Consider the following 21,284-nt stretch of genomic DNA (forward strand, 5'->3'; position numbering starts at 1 on the left):
TATGTGATCATTTCATACTTGTTAATCAACACAAGCTTGTGTATTTGTAAGGAATAATATATATTATAACCAACCTCAACGTATGGCCGACGTAAACGCATTTGCTCTCTCAAAGTGTACACTATTTGGTTACTCCTCCATGGTAGCAGGCCTCTTGTGTACGTCAACTGTAAACGCGTTTATGGTAGGCCTCTCGTGTACGTACACAAACGACGCGTCAAGTGCAAACGCGTTGAATTCCACAATCGAGGTGATTCTCAACCGATATATTGTACGTAATTTTTATATAAATAATGATATTAAAACTATGCTGCGTTTACATGAAACATGTTGCTTTGTATATCATATAAATAAGTTACTGTACAATAAAACAAACCGTTGTAAAAATACTGTCTTCTCAGAAGTGTATTTATGCTAGTATCAGTTCAGGATATTTAGTTTAAACCGCAACGGCGATGCTAATAAACTCAACAAGTAGGCCTACAGTGTACGTATATGGTAAGTTTTCAATCAAAAGAAGATGAAGCATTACTTTACCCTTTATCTTTCTTGCACTTCTTCTTGTAGGCCTCCTCGGCTAAACCATAACAAATGCAACCTAGAAGAAACGTACTTGTATAGCTGAGTTTTGCAATATTTATCTTGTGGGTAATAATTGTTGAGTAAATACTGTAGCTCCGGTGCTAATGAAACTATGCAAATTCCAACGTGAAATTTGAATAGTGTATTGATATCCAGATTACTGTACTATACGTACGTCACAATCATTCAGTCGGTTGACATGTGTTGACATGTGTCAATCAATCAGTGCAGTCTAGTGTCTGAGACACGTTCAGGTGTACTGTGTGACAGGTTCAATGTTATAGCTAGCTTTTCCCCGCCCCCTTTGATGTAAAGTTACGTAGAAACAAACGTCATAGCATTAATATTGCTGATTCGTTAATAGTTCGTATTGCCTCGTTGCTGATTGGTTGCTGCTTCCCGGCACGCGCGAAAGTATTGGAAAAAAAAGTTTTCAGACGATCATCATTATTCAGCGGTTAATGCACAACACACAGCAGCTCAGCAGAAGTAGTGCAGAGACATTATTATTTAGGCTATTATAAAGCTGATTTTTCTATTTTAAAAGTCTGTTTTATCTACATAAACCATGGCAAATAACAATTCATCAACGTAAGTTGTGTAAACCTACCCTAGGCTAGGCCTAGTAGACTAGGCTATAATCTATAAGAAGGAAGAAAGGAAGGGGGAGAAACACCGTCAGGCGGGACCTTTCCATCCAATGTTGCGACATGAGTGTAGTGTGATCGACTGTGTGTGTGTGTGCAGGCTGGTGGTGGTGGTGTATCAGTAGGCTAGGCTGCCAGGCCTGCTGGGTAGGCCTATGTAGTGTAGGCTAGCCTATTTGTATACAATTTAGGCCTAGGATAGGCTAGTAGGCTAAGCCTATCAGTTCAAAACTATTATTGACTGCGTGCAATTATCTGTTTCAAATTTTATAAAAAATATTTGAATTAGGCCTATAGGTTAGGCCCTAGGCCCTTAGGCTTAGGTAGGCCTAGGTCTAGGCTATATGCCTATCCATAATTTTATTTTCATCTGACACTTTCAGAAAGCTTGGAGATGCAGTAACTGTAAGTGAATCAGCAGAAGTAGCAGAAAAGGTTAATATAGAAGCAAAACTGCCTACTGACTGTCCATCAGAAAACATACAAGACAAGGAACAAAATGTAGGTAGGCCTAGCTAGGGCCTAAAGGCTAGGCCAGGTAGCAAAGGAAATATTAATTTACACTACAAAACAAACAAAAAACACAAACAGTACTTAAACAAATGTATTTATGGTTGCTGATACTGGTAACATTTGAATTGCTATTTCATTATTGGGGAGATTTTTAGATTCAATAAAAGAAAGAGAAATATCCAAGTTCTATCCAGCCAAAAAAAAAACATGTTACATAATAAGACTTTAGCATTCAGCCCATACATGAATAAAATTATGATATGTTATTGTCTTTTAACAGGATGTTCATAATGAGAGTATTGAAGATCAAAACACAGATGACACAGGTAAAGAAGAAACATTGCCCATTAACCATCTTTACTTGGTGATTCTATAGTTGAGACATTTTAAATTAAAGTATATTTACCATATATACATAAACATTAGTAAAGTAGTAAACATGGTAGTGATATGCCCAAATATGGTAGTGATATGCCCAAATATGGTAGTGATATGACATCACCATGTCCATATATGGGCACATCACATTTTGTTGTCACATAAAGTTGATAGTGTAGACAGAGCTTTACAACATTCATTCTTTTTCTAAATGTAAGCACATGATATAAAGCATGTTACTCTGTGCGTTTTCAGTTTCTCATTTAGTGTAAAAAATAATTTTTGTTACAGAATTGCTTCATGATGATGATGCAACCGAAGATGTGGCAGACAACAATGATGTAGCTGCAGATGTAGCTGCTGAATCCATTGAAACAACTGACAGCAACAAAAGAAAGCTGCAGGATGAAGAAGTTGTAGCAAGTAAAAAGCTTAAATCAGACTCCCAACAAGAAACTGCTAATGTTGAGGTTGCATGTGAGGAGTAGTTATAATCAGACAGCATGTCATTAATATGCAATTTGTATTACTGTTTACTCAATTTATTTAAATATGATATGTGTTGTTTATTTATTAGCACCCACTGAGTAGGTTTGCATAATCAAGTTGTATATTGGATGTAACACTTTTTATCATGTTCTATTATTTCATGTTTACTTCCCATGTATGTTTATTGGAAGATTTCAATTTTACAAAATGTATTAATAAACTAAATCAACAGAAATAAAAATGTTCTGAAATTAGAATTTTCTCTGTAATAATTTATTGAATATTGATAGTAAATGAAACTAAAATATGAAATCTAAGTGCTGCTGACACAAACTAAAAAGGGACACCCTGAAAATACCAACTGCTTCAGCAAGGCATGTTACCAGGACAGAATTCAATCTACTAGTGCAATTTAAATTATTTCCTACAAAAAAGTCATTACTACAGTATTTATATTATTTCTCTTAAATTATTAAATTAAATGAATGATGAATTAACCAGCTTGCTAAATTCTTCAAGACTGTCCAAGCAACTAACGCCTGCCACGAAGAACCTTCATTTCCAAGCCCTCGATTTATCTTCTTGGAAAATAAATGACAATGATCCATCTTGCTTAATTATAGGCTTATACTGTAGCACTCTTTCAAAAGTTAAAACAATATTAAAACTGTGTCGATACTAAGAAGGGGAAAAGTATAAATAAATACTTAAAAGTCAGGGTTGTATGTAGCAAGCCAGGAATACTAATGATGGCACTGCATCTGCTACTTCAATATAAGTTTGCTCACTCTTCTTCTTCCTCCTCTTCTTCTTCTTCCTCCTCTTCCTCCTCCTCCTCTTCAGCAGCTGAAATCAAACAATGTACAAATAAGAAAAGCTTTACATGTTAGTACTTTTGCTAAAAGTGATAGTGGTTGATGAGGTAACCTTACTTTTATAGAGCACTTCTATCTAACTAAATTATTAGTGACATTTTCAATAAAAAAGAGGCTACATTTACGAAATAATGACATGTAATGAAGTGGTATACAACTCCTGTGGGTAGACGTATGATGTGATGTGCCCAAATATGGCAGTGATATGACATCATCATGTTCATGGACACATCCCATTTTTTTGTCACATAAAGTTTGATAGTGTAGACAGGGCTTAATGCAAACATCCTCAAACATCAAGATACTTTTTAAACACAGGAGGAATAGTGTTACCTTGAGCTGGTGGTTCAGACTCAACTTGTCCTCCTGCAGCCTCTTCCGCTTCTTGTCTTAGTCTCTCAGCCTCTGCCTTTTTCAAAGCGTCTTGTTCTAATCTTTCACGCGCCAACTTCCTCAAGTGAAGACGACAGTAGATTTTATTCTCTACAAAGCCATAATCACGTGGGCTGCAAAAACAACATTCTAGTGTATGAATTCTCCAATTACAATTACAGGATGACAAAATAATAATAAATAAATATTACAATAAAATTTAACGATTAAAATTGTTAAAAATGTAAATATTGCAACAATAAAGATTAACATATGAAGACAAATTGGAACACTCCACTATAGAGGGTATGATGAAGCTTACTGGTACAATGTATGTCATTGCAATATTCATTAATGTGTCAATATTACATTCTGATATATTTGACAGTGCCTACAATTTGTATTATGGAGTACTTAGTAGTGTACTTAATACTTACTTGGTTACTTTCATACAGTAGACACATCTAAAGCACTGCTTGTGAAACACTCGTCGTTTCACAACCAAACGCTCAAACTGGTAGACCTCCTTGTGGCATATTTCACATTCCCATGCTAAGGTCACAAATATTTTCTCATATGGATCTTCAAAATCCTGAAAATGAGAAAAACAAGAGCTTTTAATAAATAGATTAAAAATTACCAATTATTGGCTTTCAAGTGACAAAATCACAACGTTCGTTACTGTCTGGTGGCCATTATAAATCAACCCAGGTAGGCCTAGGTGTGTTTCAATCAATAGATTTCACATCAGTGGTTATGTACTTACCTGTGTTCTGTCCTATTTGATCATATGAAAGAAAAAACAATAGAGTAATTTTTAAAAAGAAATATCAATGAATTTTATGGCTATTATGACTTATGACTACAGAGAGAATGAACTTACACATGTCTTTTTTGAAAAGAATTGAAAAAGTTAAATGGAATCAATTAGAAAGGAGAGAAAAAATGAAATGAATGAGCAAAAGAAGATGAGGAGATATTAGAAAGAGGATAAAAAAGGAGTAAGTATTAGATTGATCAAAGCATGCATATAATGTTAGAAAAGATACAATGTATATTATGCTAAAAATTATTCTAAATATTTTATTACACTACTTTAAAAGTTGAAAACTATTAGAATTAGATAGGCTTACTATATTATGGTATGCTATGTATTATTGGTAAAAATAAAAATGACTATTGTTTGTAAAAGATGAAATTGTGCCTGGATATTTAATTCAAATGCCATTTTAGCATACTGTACACTCAATGTTTGATTTCACAAAACAGATGAAAAAAAAGCTTATTGGAAAATACAGAAAAGCATAAATAACTAGTATAGTGCTGTGTCCTAAATTTTTTCTCCCCATCATATAACAACTTTCATGCCCTCAGTTATACACAATTTATATAAATATACTATAGATGTATTATAGCAGATAGGTGGTGAATTTAGACATTGAGGCCCAGAACAATAAGCTTAAGCGCTATCTACACTATCAAACTATCTATCAAATATGGTAGTGATATGCCCAAATATGGTAGTGATATGCCCAAATATGGTAGTGATATGACATCATCATGTCCATATATCACATCACATTTTTTTGTCACATAAATTTTGATAATGTAGACAGAGCTTTATAATGTATCAATACACTCTCTAAATCCACCACCACTATAGACAATGTGACTAACTTAAGTTAATTTGCTAGATGCATAGAATGATATAGCAGAAGCGCCCTAACAACATGCTACAATTGATATGATGGTGATCAAATATTAAAGTATGTGAATTTTAAAGATATTAATATTAATTTTACAATTCACCTCTGGCTTTTCCTGTTTGGGACAGCATCATGAAAGACAAAATATTGATTGATTTATCTAAATGAATAGATCTGTTATATTTATAGAAGAGTGAAATAGATTTAAGCTACCTCAGATATTGTATTCTGAGGACTATGGATAAATGTATTCTAGTACTTAATCTTTTGCTAAATTAAAAAAGATAAATTTCGCCATTTTATCAAATATTCTAATCAAGATATGAAGAAATAGAAATATTCTAGCAATAACTACTAGACTGAAAACTGAAATAGGTTTTACTTACAATAGTAAACAACCTGGAAAAGTCTACGCCTTCAGGAATAATAGAGAAGTTCTTGTAGCGACTCTTAACTCCACCAGCGTCGGTAAAGTAAGACGTCTCTCTCAGTCGTCTTTTCAGCTGATATCCTGGAGAAATAAAAAGCATTGGCTTTACGTGGATATACAGTAAATAAATGTGATTGTAAAGTTCATCTGTGCGAGTCGAATGCAAAAGTAAAAATAGTATTATTGCCAATGCTATCAATACAAATAAAAAGGAATTTATTTTAATCAAAAAAATATGTAAACATTAATGATGACAAAATACTTACAAGTTGATGAAATAATGTTGATTCCATTAAGGAAGTCATAGAAAAAAGAAGAAAAGTTTTTGATTATATAAAAATAAATATTATAATATAAAAAATAAATTTAACACAATCGTTGAAAGAGAATCGTTCATTCAGTGTATAAAATAAATCAATCAATTTACGACGTATCAATCAATAAACTTATAAATCAATCAATCACCTGACCTATAAATCAATAAGAATAGAATAAACAGCCTAAATTTAAGTAAATACATCAAATTAAGTAAAGATCCAATGAATCATGAACTATATAGACTATGTAAATTTCAGAAAATAGAAACTATGCTGCCTTCATAAAAATATACAATATTCTGTGAGATTAAAACGTTTACACCACAACAAATATAGAGTCCTTAATAAATGTAGCCCTTGCTTCAGTGTTCAAAGCCTAGTCCTACGTTTATTGATAAACTTTCCCCACCATACAAACTTGTATTATGCAATACAAATTTCTCAAGTTGTGACATTTGACCTGTCATAAGTATTTCAACGTACCGTTCTCTGTGAAAATTACAAAAATAGCCATGTATTGGTCAAAAATCTCCATAATTAAAGTTGTTTATTATTTAGAAAACATTTTAGAAAACATTAAATTATTTTCTCTAAAATTGACGTAATCCACACCAAAAAGGGTTTTACATTAAAAAGGGGGCATTTTCACACAAAGACAATTTAGTGGTGAAATGTCTATACAGAAAACAATTACAACAATTACTCTGGAATTAGTGTCACAAAATGATGACAAATATTTTCTATTCCTAAATCAGTATTAACAGAAATCAATGGGTCCATATGGAAAACTATTAATTTCCAATAGTGGTATGTGTCAGGTGTCTATTCTATTAGAAAAGTCACAGTTGACAAATTAAAAGTGTACTATTAGTTGTAAAGGAGTTAACCAATGGTTTAACAGGTGTGAACATGTACTATTCAATTGTAAAGGTAGTTTAGTTGGTTTATAGATCAGTGATCAGGTAGGTGGGCTGTTGGTTGGGTGTAGACAGGTGTACATGATAGGTTTTTAATGTTAGGAAATTATTGGTGAGGATTATTTTAATAGGAGGGGATGGGCAATATGTAAGTATACACATATGAAGAAGGTAGGATAGGTAGAAGTTACACAGGTGCTAATTATGATAATTAATATTTGTATGGACAGTTAGTTTTATGAATGGTTTTTCTTGAGTACGAACTTAAATTAAGGATTTTAAAATCTTATTAGTTAACAGTTTATGATTACTTCAAATCATTATGAAAGTTTATACATTTTTTAAAGTTAATATTCAGCACATAAATTTAACATAAAAGGTAGTAAAAACATAACTCAATTCATCAAAATTTAAATTTAGACTACAAACATGTGATTTGGACAACAGATCACTTATGAAATTGTCTAAAATATCTAAGAAGGAATGGAAAACCACGACATCATTAACAAAATTTAAACTTACCGAAATCTGAAATATAGACAAAAAAACAAAATAAAACGATAATTGTAAAACCGTTTTTGAAAATAAGTCTAATAGGTCAGCTTAGTGATAACCAATTTCCTCAACAGGACGATCTTTAAACAACATTTAAAAAGAACACATAAATTCCACATAAAGATACTTTGTACAATGCAACAGAGAAAAATTTCATTCCAAAAAAATATCCTTCACCGATGACCAATTTGACCTACCTATACCTATATATTTTGAATACCATAAAAAAACAGTAAAATCATTATTAAGTTCCTTCACCCTTTGCTTAAATGTGATAAAATCTCTTCACTAGCTTTTCTTTTCCAATAAGTTTCTCCACCTTTCAAACAACCCAACTTAGATACAAGAAGCAGATTGATAATTAGAACTACTTACATGACATTAAATGTTCTGTGACATAAAACGTTAGCAAATGTATAATTAACAATGAGTTCATTTCAAGAGACTCTCAAATTAATTCCAGAGGAATTTAACCTTACTTAGTACCTTATTTTGATACTCTCAGACATTTTAATGAAGCAATCTTGCTGACCTTACCCTTACCTTACCATGGTTTATTTTCTGTTCCTGTTACAGTAAAAACTGATGTAATCTCAACTCAGCACATTAGAAACATTGCATAATTTGATCTTTTCATTCATTTTAGTAACATTCATTTTGGAAATCATGAGTCAAAATAGCTTCTGCTTAATCAAGAAACTCAATCTACTAAAATTCAAATCATATAAGTTATTCCTACCTTGTCATCTGTGTTTGTGTGCTGTGATTTGAAACCTTCCTCTCTGAATTGTTTCACCAAACTGAAAGCAATAATCATATAAACAATACATTGCATAAATGGTGACATTATTCAAGAATTTGCTGATAGTTGTTGTAAAATGTCTAGGTTATATAGAAAATGTTGTATTGGTGTAAAATTGGTAAAAAATAAAGGTTGTAATCTTACTTTGTTTCAACAGTGATCTGTTCCTTAGTTGACACCTCACTGGAATAATAAAAGTACAACAATTTATGAGTTAACTGCTATTAAGTAAAACAAACATTAAATTAAAAAAATAATAATAATAATAAAAACCAAACATTGTGGGTTGCCAACTAGTTACTTATTTTCTTCGCAAAATAAACACTTTTTCTGTTTTTTATTTCATAAATTCAATTACACAAATTACAAAAGCTAACATCATTTTTGCCAAAAATCTACTGACTGAATGTGTGTTCTGTAATGTTGTATAATGTACTGGCATGGACCTATAGGTCCATTGTACTGGGATTGAAAAACTTAATTCAACATACTGCTTCAACATGTCCTTAATACGAGCTTGAAGTTCATTTTTCTGCAAAAGAAAACAAATTAGATATTTAATTATTTGAAATTATTTAAAATCATACGTTTTTGCAAGAAAAAATGTAGTTACTGCAGTAGAATACTTTTGGCATGATCCCTAAAGCTCTGTCTACACTATCAAACTATTTAAACAAAAGTGTGATGTGCCTAAATATGGTAGTGGTATGCACAAATATGGTAGTGATATGACATCATCATGTCCATATATGGGCACATTTTTTGTCACATAAAGTTTGATAGTTTAGACAGAGCTTTGTAAATAATTAAAAAATAAATAGGAATAATAATGAGTGTGACTTACAGAGTAGACATTGCGATTCTGCTTGTCTTGATAATCAAACAAATCAGCGTAGAATTTCCTCAACTGGTTATGGAAATTTGTTGCCAGGGTTTTCAGTTTGTCAATTGAGTTAATTCTGTTGAAATTAGTTGGTGGATATTTCTCATCAAGATGTTGGGTCTTCATTGCTTCTATCTGATCCTTTGTCATCTTGGACTCCTCTCTTGCACGGGCAATACTAGCCTGTAAAATAAAACAAGATACTGGGTTACTAAGTCATTCATGATGCACAGTCTGTGGCGACTGAGCACAATCTCCAGGTTATTGGCTATGAATGCAGTTCCAAAATAAAAATTGTCATTATTGATGAAGGTCTACAGATTGAAATTACATGCTATGTTTTCATTTTCTCCTCCACCTTATTTAAGTTATTAGTAAAGTGAAATAAAATGAAATGAAATTATGATGTTCTATGATGATTTTAAAAAGATTACTTATAACAGTCATTATTTTGTTGCAAACTTTGACATTTGCAGTTGACCTTTGACATAATGTTGATTCTAAAGAACTTAAATACATAGAATTCTAATTAACTTCACGGCACATTGATTTAAAAAAAATAAGAATACGAGATAAAACTTACAGCAAGCATGCCAGCTTTTCCACCACCAGCGGCTGCAGCGGCCGCCATGGCTTCCAACTGCTTACGCTTCTCTTCAGCTTGCTTACGTCGCTTCTCGATGTCTTCACGCCGTTTAATGGCAAGCTCCTGTTAACAATAATACAAAGATGTTTTTTTTAAACGTCGTCCTAGATAAGGAGCATGGAAGTCGAATAGCCTGGATTTTTACATCGTGATGAGCACGCTAGTTGGGCCTATTTACTGTCACAAAAAAACAACCCTCGACTATCCCCCTAACTATGGCCTTGAAATATGAAGTAGTCTCCTTGTTTAACAAAATTACCAATAATTTATGAATAACAAATATGATTAAAACTATTCTCTAACTAACCTCTTCTCTCTTAATTCTTGCCTCTTCCTCTTCCTGGATACGACGAGCCATCTCCTCCTCCTCTTTTCTTCTTTTTTCCTGTTTAGAAAAATAATATGGATTCAAGGTAAACTAAGATAGCCAGTGTGACATGTAGATGATTTGTTTGAATGAAACCCAAAGCCTTTGCTTTCATTTATTTTCAATTCCTAAAGTTGATTAAATTCATGTGTCATGAACATGGCTGTAGTCAAAGTTTACCGCTGAACTTATTTATTTTAATAACAACATTGAGTGGCTAAATAAACTTCCATCTTTTTTTTCCAATGACTGAATAAATTTCATGAAATGAAACTATGAACATTTCTTACCATTCTTTCTTTCATCTCTGCAAGTCTTTTCTCTTCCTGTTCTTTTTGGATTCTTCTCGTCTCCATTTCTTCTGCTTCTCGTTGCCGATCTTCTTCTTCACGCCTCAAGCGCAATTCCTACATTCATTATTAAAATAATTATTTTTTTAGGACAAATGTTTCCATGTGGTCATTGACTCACTTAATCTGTCAATGTGACAGACAGGTATATTCAGATATTTTAAAAATGGTTAAAGATATAATGTCCCTCAAAACTTAAAAAAGTCAAGAATAAATGTTTAGAATTAAATTTTGCTATAAAAAAAGAAGAAAAAACACAAAATAAACAGTTACATTCACCAGAATCCTGTTGGCTTGCAGACAATGGGATCCTGACTATACTTTTTTCCTCTTCAAATTGTGGCTTAATTATGGGTTAAATAATTTGTTTCAATTCCAATTATTTTTTCAAGGGAACAATTATATATTTTTAATTATTAAAGAAAACAAAATGTTAATTATTAAAGAATGAGAATTATAAATGAAAAATAATAATATAAAGCTGCAGCAAAAATGATCATTTACCTCGGCAGCACGTTCAGCTTCTTCATCTGCCATGTTGTTTACTTTTTACTTGATAAAAGATGCTAGAAAATTAAATTATAAATCAAGAGTGTACAATACTTTGGTTTACAAACATTTTATATTTTGTCATATTATTATTTGAATTGTATATATATAGAAAAAAAATAGGCCTAGGCCTACATATAACGTCATAACATTAATTAAACTACATTACAGAAAAATTGTATGCTTGATATAAACAGGACAAATTTGTTACTAACCAAAAACCGAGTAATTCAAATTATTTTACTTGTTTGTATTGTTTGAACATAAAGAATTAGGTACATCAGTTTTTTTAATTTGAACAATTTACAAAGTTTAGCTAAAATAAAAAATGGTTTATTTATCTATTAAAGTATAGAATTTAAAAATTGTAAATAAAAAACAACTTACAAACTAAAATAGAGAAAGGTTGGCTTGGCTCCAATCGTCAGAGGATGCTGTATAAGAGTGTGTAGCTTGAGTTTTCTATCCTCAATAACTTAGCACCAACTTGACTTGACTACCAAATAAAGTCACATGACCCTTGATGCTATGTCTAATGCATGCATGGTATGTGATCATGTGATCATTGACTAGCCAATCAGCAGGGTGAATAATTGATACTTAGAATATGGTAATGTAACTACTTAATGTAATTATTTCAGAACTGTAATTGTACACCAAAACAGTGACAATACATAGTTTACAATTACAAATTTAATTAAAATAGGGAGAGTACGTTTTAATACCAATAGGAAAATTGTTTTAATTGTATGGGTATAGGATAATGGTTGCTGGAAGATAACAAACGACAAATAGGTAAATAAAACAATAATACGTTTCTTAATAAGATCCAGATTTTTGTTCAGTTTATTAATATTAGTTTCTCATGTTTATGTACTGTATACTTTTCTTACATTTTTTCATAAACTTAACTGAGTTATTTTGTTAATTAATATAAAAACAAAATATAAATAAATAAAAAACCTTGTTCTGTACATTTAATGTTGAGTGTAATGTTCCACATTCCACATAAGTCTGAACTCAAACTGAGCCACAAACTACTTGTATTAGATTTTGTGTATCCCACATACCTAGTTGTTTATAATAATTTACAAGTATAAAATCAGCTGGACTGTTAGCTGCAATTAAACCATTGGAAGAATTGATCGAATTCTTAGGAGGGCGCATGAGGGCAACCAGAGACATGACAGCACAAATGTTATTTGACATGAATGACAGACAGCTCTAAGTATGGGTTGCTACAGCTTCCACGGATCAACCTTTGACATGACAGCTCTCAGTATGGCTAAATCTTCCTCAAATTGACCTTTGACATGAATGACAGCTCTCAGTATGGCTACAGTTTCCTTGGATCAACCTTTTCCATTGTGACAATGCTGTTTAATAAACTATTAAGGAAGCTTTGAATTTGAGTATTTAATAAAAAATAAATGTTGTTGTATTATTATACAGTACAGTAATTTATGATCCCCAGAAATGTCACAACATATAAACAAGAGAACCTGTCTTGTTTCCATTTATGAGCTTATGTAATCTGAATCATGACGTCTCCTTTTAGTGGCATAAATTATTTTTAAAAATCAAATTTGTTGGTGTTTTTCATTCTTCAATCAATGATCAAGAAAATGATCAAGAAATGACCAAACTTAACTTAAAGGATACGGTTTAAGTTGTTCTGCAAAAGACTTAATATCTTCAGTGATAGCATCTGATGCGGCTGATACCACCACACTTAGCTCCACTAAGTGTGAATTAGACACTGCCTCAAGTTTATCAAAACTACCAGGGTTAACTATCTGAAGTGTAATGTTTATCATTCCATTCCATTATTTTACTAGTACCAATTGAATTATTAAACTAATAAAATTCAATATTTCAATTTTGAATTAAAAAAAATATAATAAAAACAACATTGACAAAATAAAATAATCAAATATTTTTAACCACAAAATGTTGTATGTACCTTAAATACCTTCGTAATAGTAATCTTCATCTTTCCTTTCCGAAACATATACCCCTTACAAACTACTTCATAGTCCATCCTGTTGCAGTAAAAATGTTACAGCATAAACAAGGTTTCCCAATGGTTGTAAAAAACTACTTTTCAAACACAATAAGGTTAACTATTTAAAGAATGGGTCACAATCGTACATTTATCAGTTTTTCAAAATTACAGGACTAAAGCATCTTCATCATAAGACAACTAAAGGTAAAACGTGACAGATTAGTAATATTTGGCCGGAAAAAGAGCTGGAGTACAATAAAAAGCTATTTTGTTGAATTAACATATGAAGTTGTAATTGTTACAAATAACAAATGTTATGGAATTACATTCTAAAAAAATTCTAAAATTCTCGTTATTCAATCAGTTTCCACGTATTTGGCAAAATATCCCTGACCCCATCAAAGACCGATTATTATTTAGCTTCAGCCAATTTAAAAATTCTCTTCATTCAACTATAACTGAACTTTAAATTGTACATTTCTTTGTGTAATTACAATTATTTCTTATAATTGTTGATTGCTCAATTTGTTTTTGCCTTTTTTGTTTTGAATTTTTACCATTTATGTCATATTGTAGTTTTCATATTTATGATCTTTTGATCTGTATTTTATATATTTTAAAGTTTATGTGTGTCTTCAATTTTTATGTGATTTATGTATGTGGTTTGGAGTATTGGAGAGCCACTTTGATAGTGCTTGCACTGTTGGCAATCCACAGGGTACTCCATCCACACTTCGTTTGTTAATGTTGGTTTCTTTCTGTCTGTATACCTGGAAATTGAATAAATAAATAAATAAAAAAAAATAAAAACATAAATAAATCTTACTTGAAACCTATCTCTGTTAAAAAGTCTGGTAGGTTTGGTCCAGTGCATGTATCCAAGTAGCTACGCATAGCAGCTCCTCTGCTTTTATCCCCCATCTCTGGTTGCCCTAAATAACGTAATTGCCTGTGTGGTAGGAGGAGGTCAAATATTACGAATCTTTATGAATCATAAGGCAAGCTAGACAGAAGGCAAGCAAGAATTTCCAGATACAGTAACCCTATCTTATTTTGTTTTAAGTAAAGAATACAGGTAAAGTAATTATTTATCTACAAAATTAATTCATATTTGATTTATTACTCATTCAAATTTGTCTAACATTATTCAAATATGTCCGTCCCTTTTATCCCAAATTCAGAGAACCCATCACTTTCCCTCCAATATCCTGCCCTGTATGGCATTCTGGTTCAACACTAATATTGCTTGATCTTACCAAGGTGAGTCAGGTGGTTGGTCCAAAGCATGTCGTGCTCTAAGTGTCATCATGTTTGAAGCATTACTACCTACAGATTCAATTTTATTTCATTCACTTATTAATTACATTATTAATTATTAGTAACTGTGAATGGCACATGTATGGAAAACACTTTAAATCAAAACTTTGTTATTAAGTTCTAGTTACAATTTAAAAAAAAATGATGTTTGGAATTATCAAAGCAGCAATAATTAATAATATATATTAATTTTAAAGATGTATTGTCCCCCTGAAAAAATAATTCATAAAAAAAATTTTGTTGAATAATTCCATTTTAATGTAACATAATAGTTATCCACTTTGACCAGAAATTTGATTGAAAAAAATGTATTTACCTGAAAAAAAATGTAATTTAAAGCAAAAAATGGTCAAATTGGCTGCCAGCCAATGGATTTTTGGTTGAATTTAACCATTTATTTTGTCATTTTATAAGTGAAAACATTATTTTTTTTCGTTTTTTTTTCTATGGAAGTGATTAACTTTATTAAAACTACAAAATAACATATTCAAAGTCTGATTTTATTAATCTTCATTTTTCATGTTTTTGAAAATGGTAAAAAAAAGCCGAATGTGTAATGTGTAGTAAAAGATCCAGGCTGCGTGTAACTTTTTTTTTTAGATAAAAACATGAAAAGTTACTAATATTTAATAAAAAATAATACGAAATAAAAAAGGGGAGATTAGAATTTAAATTTACGGCATTTAATATTTCATACCGAACTACCTTCCTCGGACTCTACCACCACCAGCACCCCAAATATAGTAAATAAACTTACTTTTCATGGCGTAAACAATTTCATGATCCTGAAACGACTCAGGCTGGAGCTGTACATTGTCACAGAGAGCCTTGAGCCTATGAACTAGCGTATCTCTAGCGCTGTCTAGCACGCTACCTTGCAAATAGTATTCTTGGTTTCCTACGTTACCTATCGTAGATCCAAATGCTCCTGGTATACTTGCATTCATTATGAAATAAATACCAATAATTTTAACTATTTACATAAACATCTTTCTTACATAATTTTGCTGCAAACAACCAGGCAATCTTTACTCATGTGTTTTTGAATTGATCTTTTTTTGTTGTTGATAAAGAGCGCCCTCTAGTTGCATAAACTTTTCTCAGCTAATTGCGGGAAATGAGATACAAGAAAATTACTGATGACAAAAAGACAAAAACAATACATTTATCAAATATTTTATAATTTAATTCAACAATAACCATTTAAAACAAACACAATTCAATCAATATATAACCCAGGATTTGTTGCATTTAACGTCCAAATATTTTAAAAACGTGCTAAACTTTTTACACGGCAGTGAAAATATTAGTGACATCTCTGCTCATTTTGTATAAACATATAATATCTCACCATCCCATGAATTCACAATTTCATTATGAGGTATCAAACAAAATAAAATAATGTAAATTAATGACCTCGTTTTATGTTTATTTGTTTTTAGTATTCACTAATAAATTATACATAATGTACATTGGTCACAAACCATGACATCAATGATTTATATTCTCACAATATACTCTTAATTTATTAAATTGATCTGGGAGCAATTAAGACCTTCTATTATTTTCCTAAAGCACAGACACCCTGTCCTATCAACAATTCAAATAATGATTGTACTACTAGTATTTATGACAAAGTGGCATAGGTAACATCATGATCTGCTATTTAATGACATTAATAGCTTTGATCATAAACAATAACATAATCTTAGTTTTGAAAATAAATTGAAATTTTTGGTTTAAGTCAATAAATAAAAACAATTTACACAGATAGAAAAAAGTTGATATTATGACAAAGATAATATTAGTCTGTGAGTTGGATGAAATATTACAATTCAATTTTCAAATTCCATGTTTGCCTGTTTTTATATACTTCTTCATCCTGGTACTTTGGTACTATTTAATATTTAGGTAACATTAATGTACTCATCTCATTCATTTATCGCAACATTAATGTATCTCATCTAAACCTTCATGACACACAAGCTGATCATCTGGCAGAATCCACTGGGAAACAAAATCACATTAAGTACAAATTATTCTTTGTATGTCGGTCCGGTTTTGGAATAACATTGATGTAATCAATTTAAACTAAAAATGCTGTGTTTAGTGTTAAGTATGCTTCATTCATTTAAATATATTTGTTCGAAAGTAGATTTGTGAAAAAGAAACAAAAAGATTCATAATCCTTACCTTAATTGGAGGTGATAAACCCAGGTCAAACATGTCAGCAAAATCTTTATCTTCTTCACATTCTAACTGTGGTACCACTTGATTAGCTAATGAACTTGCTGCTGTAGACTGTAAACAAACAAATTTGTCACTAATAACATTCAGAAATATTTGCCTGAACAAATAAATGAATGCATGAATGGATTAGTAAATAAAGGAAAGTGTGGATAATGCAATGAAAACTTACTGGAGAATAATCGAGAGAAGAGAAGTTAACTGGTTTCTCTTTGTGACAATCGTAATCAGCAGAATTAAACCATCTCATAATGGATTCTTTAGAATCTTCCAACTCATTACATTTAACAGATCCCATATCTCCAATATTCTTTTGCCAACTTGTTCCAGGTAGGTCATCCTCGTAACATGTAAGATCACCACTGGACAGATCCTCATTATTTTCAAAACAGAACATGCTGTTTTTATCAGATGGAGTTAAGGATATCGATTGTGACCTTTGTGCCAGCATGTCTTGTTGGAAGTCAGAGAATTTCACAGCGTTGAAGAAATCTGTATCCATAGCAACATCAGTGAAGGCTACCGGTGATGAGTGAGTTGAAGAAGACTCATTTGATGTCATTATGCCATACATTTCAAACTGGTCATCATCTTCATCATTTCCCATAAAAGTATCTAAACAGCCTGGGCTACTGGAACCTGAAAATTCATTTTCCATTGCTAGTATCATGGTCAAGATGCCGTCATCCTCAGCATCCGCCTGCTCATCATCACCCATGTCGTTCATTTGTTGGACATAATATCCTTCTTCATCAAAAGGCTCATCCTTTCTGCAAAGTCAAATATTAACAAACTTTCAAACAAAATCCCTCCTGTTATTGCTGAATTAATTTTGCTGTTGGTTTGGGATTTGAAATAAAATAAATAAAAATAAATTTTACTTTTCTACATTCAAAAACGTTATGATTAAAATTGGTGTTCTTCTATGTAAGGGCCTTTATTAGCTAGCATCACATAGATCTCAAATAATTTGTCAATATAATAACTCACATTGTTGGAATTCCTAGATGTATGCAAGGTTTAAATTCACCTACAATATCTATCTCTTCCTCATCACAACAGTCCTCACTATAACAAAACCATTTTGTTAGTGGAGAATGGTCAAATTTACTGTTATTCTAATATAAATTCATATACAAATATACAAATAATAATATATGTTCACAATTTTTATTAACGGACTTTTTAATATGAATCAGTAATCAGTAATCATTTTATTTTCCACACACTCGTAAAATACATGAATTATGAGGGGAAAAAAAACATTTTTTTTTGCATTGTATGGAAGGAGACTATATAAGTTAAAACAATAACTTTAGGTCATAGCCTCCTTTAACTGAGTTGAAAAAATGTTACGAAAAATGACTGAAAGAATAGTTTAAAGACAATCTAAATCATAATTCTTAAATAAAATTAAATAAAATTATAAGTAAAAATACCAAGTATAAATTACAACATACACACAAAGTAAGTGGATAAAAAGATTGAATCCAATGTTAAAATATCTTGTTAAAGATAAACATAAATCAAACTACCTTTCTCTATGATATTGAATGATTCGAACCCAACCCCATGGTCTTGTACGAGCTGAACTGTTTTGTTTCTTTAATCGTCTCTTATCAGCCTTTCTCTAGAAAAACAAATATTTTTATGATGTCAATTTGAAATTTTTTTTTTTTTTCAAATTTCTGATAATCAAAGATAATTGTGTGTGATTGTTGTTAATGACTGTTAGTGTTACAATATACATTAGTTTGTTGTTTTTTTTAAATCAATAAACACATTAATTTAACAAATAACAAAAATGAATACCTTTTTGTTACGGAACATTTCAACAACATAATCATCTGATTGACCAAAATCAAGTTTACGTTTTCTGTGATTGTGTGTTCCGTCTTGAGGCGGTTTACATTTTTTTGGAGCATTATGTTGAAGAATTAGTGGATAGTTTTTTGGAGTTTGAAACTTATCAAATGAAATGTCACTGTAGAGGTAAAAAGACAACACCATTTTGGTATCTTAACATTTGAACAACTGTATTAATGCTCCCCGTTAAAAAAACAAATCACTCCTCCAACCCTGTTAGAGGGTGTCTTATAATTAACCTTATGACACCTGTATTTGATTTTTGTTAAAAATATTTTAAGCAATATCATAATGATGATCGTTTTATTGAATATAAATATATTACTGTACTTACTCGATGATGACTTCATTACAAGTAAGATCTGGTGTTATACATGTAATTCTATTACCACCCATCATACTTGATATATCTATATTATACCAAACATTAAAAAAAAACACAAACAATTGTCAGTTTTTGGTATTTACTTTGCTTGTTTTATTTCGAATCATATATAAATACAGAAAACCATAAATTTAGGATGACCCAATTATTCCTTACACAGAAATTGGTATAGTATTATTTTTAGCTCCAAGTTAGTTATCAATTTTATAATTTATTTGATGTTGATGTTACAAACTTAGTTCTTACTTTGTTGTCTGAATGGTTCTAATTGACTAGATTGAAAATGCACTTGATATTGATAATCAACAGGAGATGATGGAACAACTTGATCCGTATACATTGCTGCTGGTGCTCCAATATTCACTTTTGTACTGTAAAACATAAAATAGGTTGTTGAAAAATGTTAATGTTTACCAAATTAAATTAGTTCCCAACCGATGATGGTGTAAAAACAAACAATAAAATAAATGCTTGTTTGTGGCTATTAAAACATGACCAATTAAGAGCATATTTTGTTAATTGGAACATCAAGTTAAGATATTTAAAATTTGGTAGGCCTCCTTATTTTTGTCCATAATAATGTATTTCTAAATTAGGATAAAACTGTCAATGTAAAAGCATAACCAAAGCCAACCTGTTACTAGATGCTGCAAAGACATTGGATTTCTTAGTTTTCTTCTTCATTTCAACTCCTTCTTTATAGCCTTCAATAAATTCTTGATGAAACGATTGAAGTGTAACTTGCTTCCAGAAGGGTGATCCTATGAACCAATTAAAAAATTAGATTATAATGCAAAAGCTTGCCTTTTTATGTCCTGCTTCCCTCTCCCATTTTAAAATCCTGGAACTGCCACTATAAGCCTATACTGTACTACAATATATTAATATAATTACACTACTACTGGCCTGCTATAAAACAAAGTAAAGTTATCCTACCTATTTGTAAATTCTGTAGCTGCAATGAAACAATTGCTTCAAGATAGTAAATTTTAAGCAATGATTCTTGCAAAACACGAGCCTACATAGAAAGAAGATAGTACATAGAAGTCATATTAGTATGGGAATGGTATACAATTGATAATTATCTTTAGAAATTATATTTCACTTATTTTGCATCTTTCTAACTAGCCTATAATTATTAGTGGTACAACTCAGATAGCTTTCACAAAGGTCTTGTGAGCATATTATCTCCATATATTTTTCAATCATTTTCCCCCTCTTCGAATTTAAAAATAAAAACTAAAATCTACCTTAGACAATTTTGAATCAAGATGAACATGAGCTTTAAGACGACGATAACATTCAGCTATGTTTGCACGGCATTTTGCATCTGCTTCTCTTCGTTTCCGCACTTTATCACTGTCAGTTATTATAGGTTCATAACATTGTTCCCTAAAACTTTTAGAAGTACATGCCTCATTTCGCTTGTATTGTATAATAAAAAAAAAAATCGAATCATTATTTTCAAAATCATATTTGAGATAATCCATACATTCTTCCTAGTATAGGCCTAGGCTAGGCCTACTAGCCTAGTGACTAGGTCTAGGAGAGTACAAAGTAGGCCAGTATCTTTTAATTTAGCCTACCTACGTACCTAGTAGGCCTAGGCCGAGTGATACTGATAGACCTAGACCTAGCCTAGGCTGACACCGCAAAGCCTACCAAGTTAAGCCAGCTGATCCGAACCAAGAATACAAGAAGGCAGCCTACCAATAAAGGCCTAATATTTACATTTAATTATTTATTAATTTACTCACCCAACTGTAGTACTCCATATTTCGAAAAATACATTATCAAATTTACACCACAAAATAACCTTGGCCTAAACTGATTTGGGCCTAAAATGTTGTTACAGAGAGTGTGGTTTTTGTGTGTGGCGGCCGGCGCCGCGGTATGAGAATTGAAAATTTGACAAAAAACTTTTTAGACGTCATCGCTAGAACTCATTTTATTGGCTGAGAGACAAAGATCTTGAAATTTGACCAATCATAATAATATGCAAAATACCTGCGCAATCATATTGCGTAGGGGAGGTTTTTTAGCGCTTTAAAATTGACAGGTCGCGCGCAGCTGCTAAACATAATTT

The 21,284-nt window shown here is 31.3% G+C and overlaps 4 protein-coding genes across 4 annotated transcripts; 1 reads left to right on the top strand and 3 right to left on the bottom strand.

Moving 5' to 3' along the window:
* Positions 1–1,015: 1,015 nt before the first annotated feature.
* On the top strand, positions 1,016–2,866 carry LOC144848432 (uncharacterized). The gene is made up of 4 exons (XM_078705165.1): positions 1,016–1,173; positions 1,613–1,730; positions 2,023–2,068; positions 2,412–2,866. The coding sequence occupies exons 1-4, from the start codon at positions 1,151–1,153 to the stop codon at positions 2,606–2,608; spliced, it is 384 nt and encodes a 127-aa protein (XP_078561291.1). The 5' UTR covers positions 1,016–1,150; the 3' UTR covers positions 2,609–2,866.
* Positions 2,861–11,852, bottom strand: LOC144848428 (uncharacterized). The gene is made up of 14 exons (XM_078705160.1): positions 11,766–11,852; positions 11,334–11,395; positions 10,770–10,886; positions 10,420–10,497; positions 10,050–10,175; positions 9,428–9,649; positions 9,075–9,115; positions 8,728–8,766; positions 8,521–8,581; positions 5,949–6,065; positions 4,623–4,634; positions 4,294–4,448; positions 3,818–3,990; positions 2,861–3,455 (listed from the first exon to the last, which is right to left on the bottom strand). Exons 2-14 carry the CDS (start codon positions 11,364–11,366, stop codon positions 3,394–3,396), a joined length of 1,236 nt encoding a protein of 411 aa, XP_078561286.1. The 5' UTR covers positions 11,367–11,395; positions 11,766–11,852; the 3' UTR covers positions 2,861–3,393.
* A 347-nt stretch (positions 11,853–12,199) lies between these two features.
* On the bottom strand, positions 12,200–15,753 carry LOC144848431 (mediator of RNA polymerase II transcription subunit 18-like). Its single transcript, XM_078705164.1, has 6 exons — positions 15,458–15,753; positions 14,640–14,709; positions 14,210–14,332; positions 13,342–13,420; positions 13,041–13,174; positions 12,200–12,754 (listed from the first exon to the last, which is right to left on the bottom strand). Exons 1-6 carry the CDS (start codon positions 15,645–15,647, stop codon positions 12,715–12,717), a joined length of 636 nt encoding a protein of 211 aa, XP_078561290.1. The 5' UTR covers positions 15,648–15,753; the 3' UTR covers positions 12,200–12,714.
* Positions 15,754–15,920: 167 nt separating this feature from the next.
* On the bottom strand, positions 15,921–21,082 carry LOC144848066 (uncharacterized). The gene is made up of 12 exons (XM_078704737.1): positions 20,956–21,082; positions 20,449–20,622; positions 20,135–20,216; positions 19,833–19,959; positions 19,445–19,569; positions 19,148–19,223; positions 18,760–18,931; positions 18,483–18,577; positions 17,938–18,015; positions 17,120–17,717; positions 16,894–17,001; positions 15,921–16,707 (listed from the first exon to the last, which is right to left on the bottom strand). Exons 1-12 carry the CDS (start codon positions 20,971–20,973, stop codon positions 16,651–16,653), a joined length of 1,710 nt encoding a protein of 569 aa, XP_078560863.1. The 5' UTR covers positions 20,974–21,082; the 3' UTR covers positions 15,921–16,650.
* Positions 21,083–21,284: the final 202 nt, after the last annotated feature.

The sequence above is a fragment of the Antedon bifida genome, chromosome 7, assembly GCF_963402885.1.
Source record: "Antedon bifida chromosome 7, ecAntBifi1.1, whole genome shotgun sequence".
Classification (NCBI taxonomy): Eukaryota; Metazoa; Echinodermata; class Crinoidea; order Comatulida; family Antedonidae; genus Antedon; species Antedon bifida.

Bases quoted from the DNA above. Each gene is read 5' to 3' on its own strand.
- LOC144848428 (XM_078705160.1), bottom strand. From the start codon at position 11,366: ATGGCAGATGAAGAAGCTGAACGTGCTGCCGAG. The intron at 9,650-10,049 runs GTAAGTTTTATC...TTTATTTTACAG, and splicing joins GAAAAGCTGGCATGCTTGCT to GCTAGTATTGCCCGTGCAAG. The intron at 3,991-4,293 runs GTAAGTATTAAG...TTGTTTTTGCAG, and splicing joins TACTGTATGAAAGTAACCAA to CCCACGTGATTATGGCTTTG.
- LOC144848066 (XM_078704737.1), bottom strand. The intron at 18,578-18,759 runs GTATTCATTTTT...TTGTTTTTCTAG, and splicing joins AAATGTTCCGTAACAAAAAG to AGAAAGGCTGATAAGAGACG. The intron at 17,718-17,937 runs GTGAGTTATTAT...TTGACTTTGCAG, and splicing joins CATCTAGGAATTCCAACAAT to AAAGGATGAGCCTTTTGATG.
- LOC144848431 (XM_078705164.1), bottom strand. From the start codon at position 15,647: ATGAATGCAAGTATACCAGGAGCATTTGGATCTACGATAGGTAACGTA. The intron at 13,421-14,209 runs GTAAGATTTATT...TTACTGCAACAG, and splicing joins TTAACAGAGATAGGTTTCAA to GATGGACTATGAAGTAGTTT. The intron at 12,755-13,040 runs GTATCCTTTAAG...TTTATTAAACAG, and splicing joins TTTGCAGAACAACTTAAACC to CATTGTCACAATGGAAAAGG.
- LOC144848432 (XM_078705165.1), top strand. From the start codon at position 1,151: ATGGCAAATAACAATTCATCAAC. The intron at 1,731-2,022 runs GTAGGTAGGCCT...GTCTTTTAACAG, and splicing joins TACAAGACAAGGAACAAAAT to GATGTTCATAATGAGAGTAT. The intron at 2,069-2,411 runs GTAAAGAAGAAA...TTTTTGTTACAG, and splicing joins TCAAAACACAGATGACACAG to AATTGCTTCATGATGATGAT.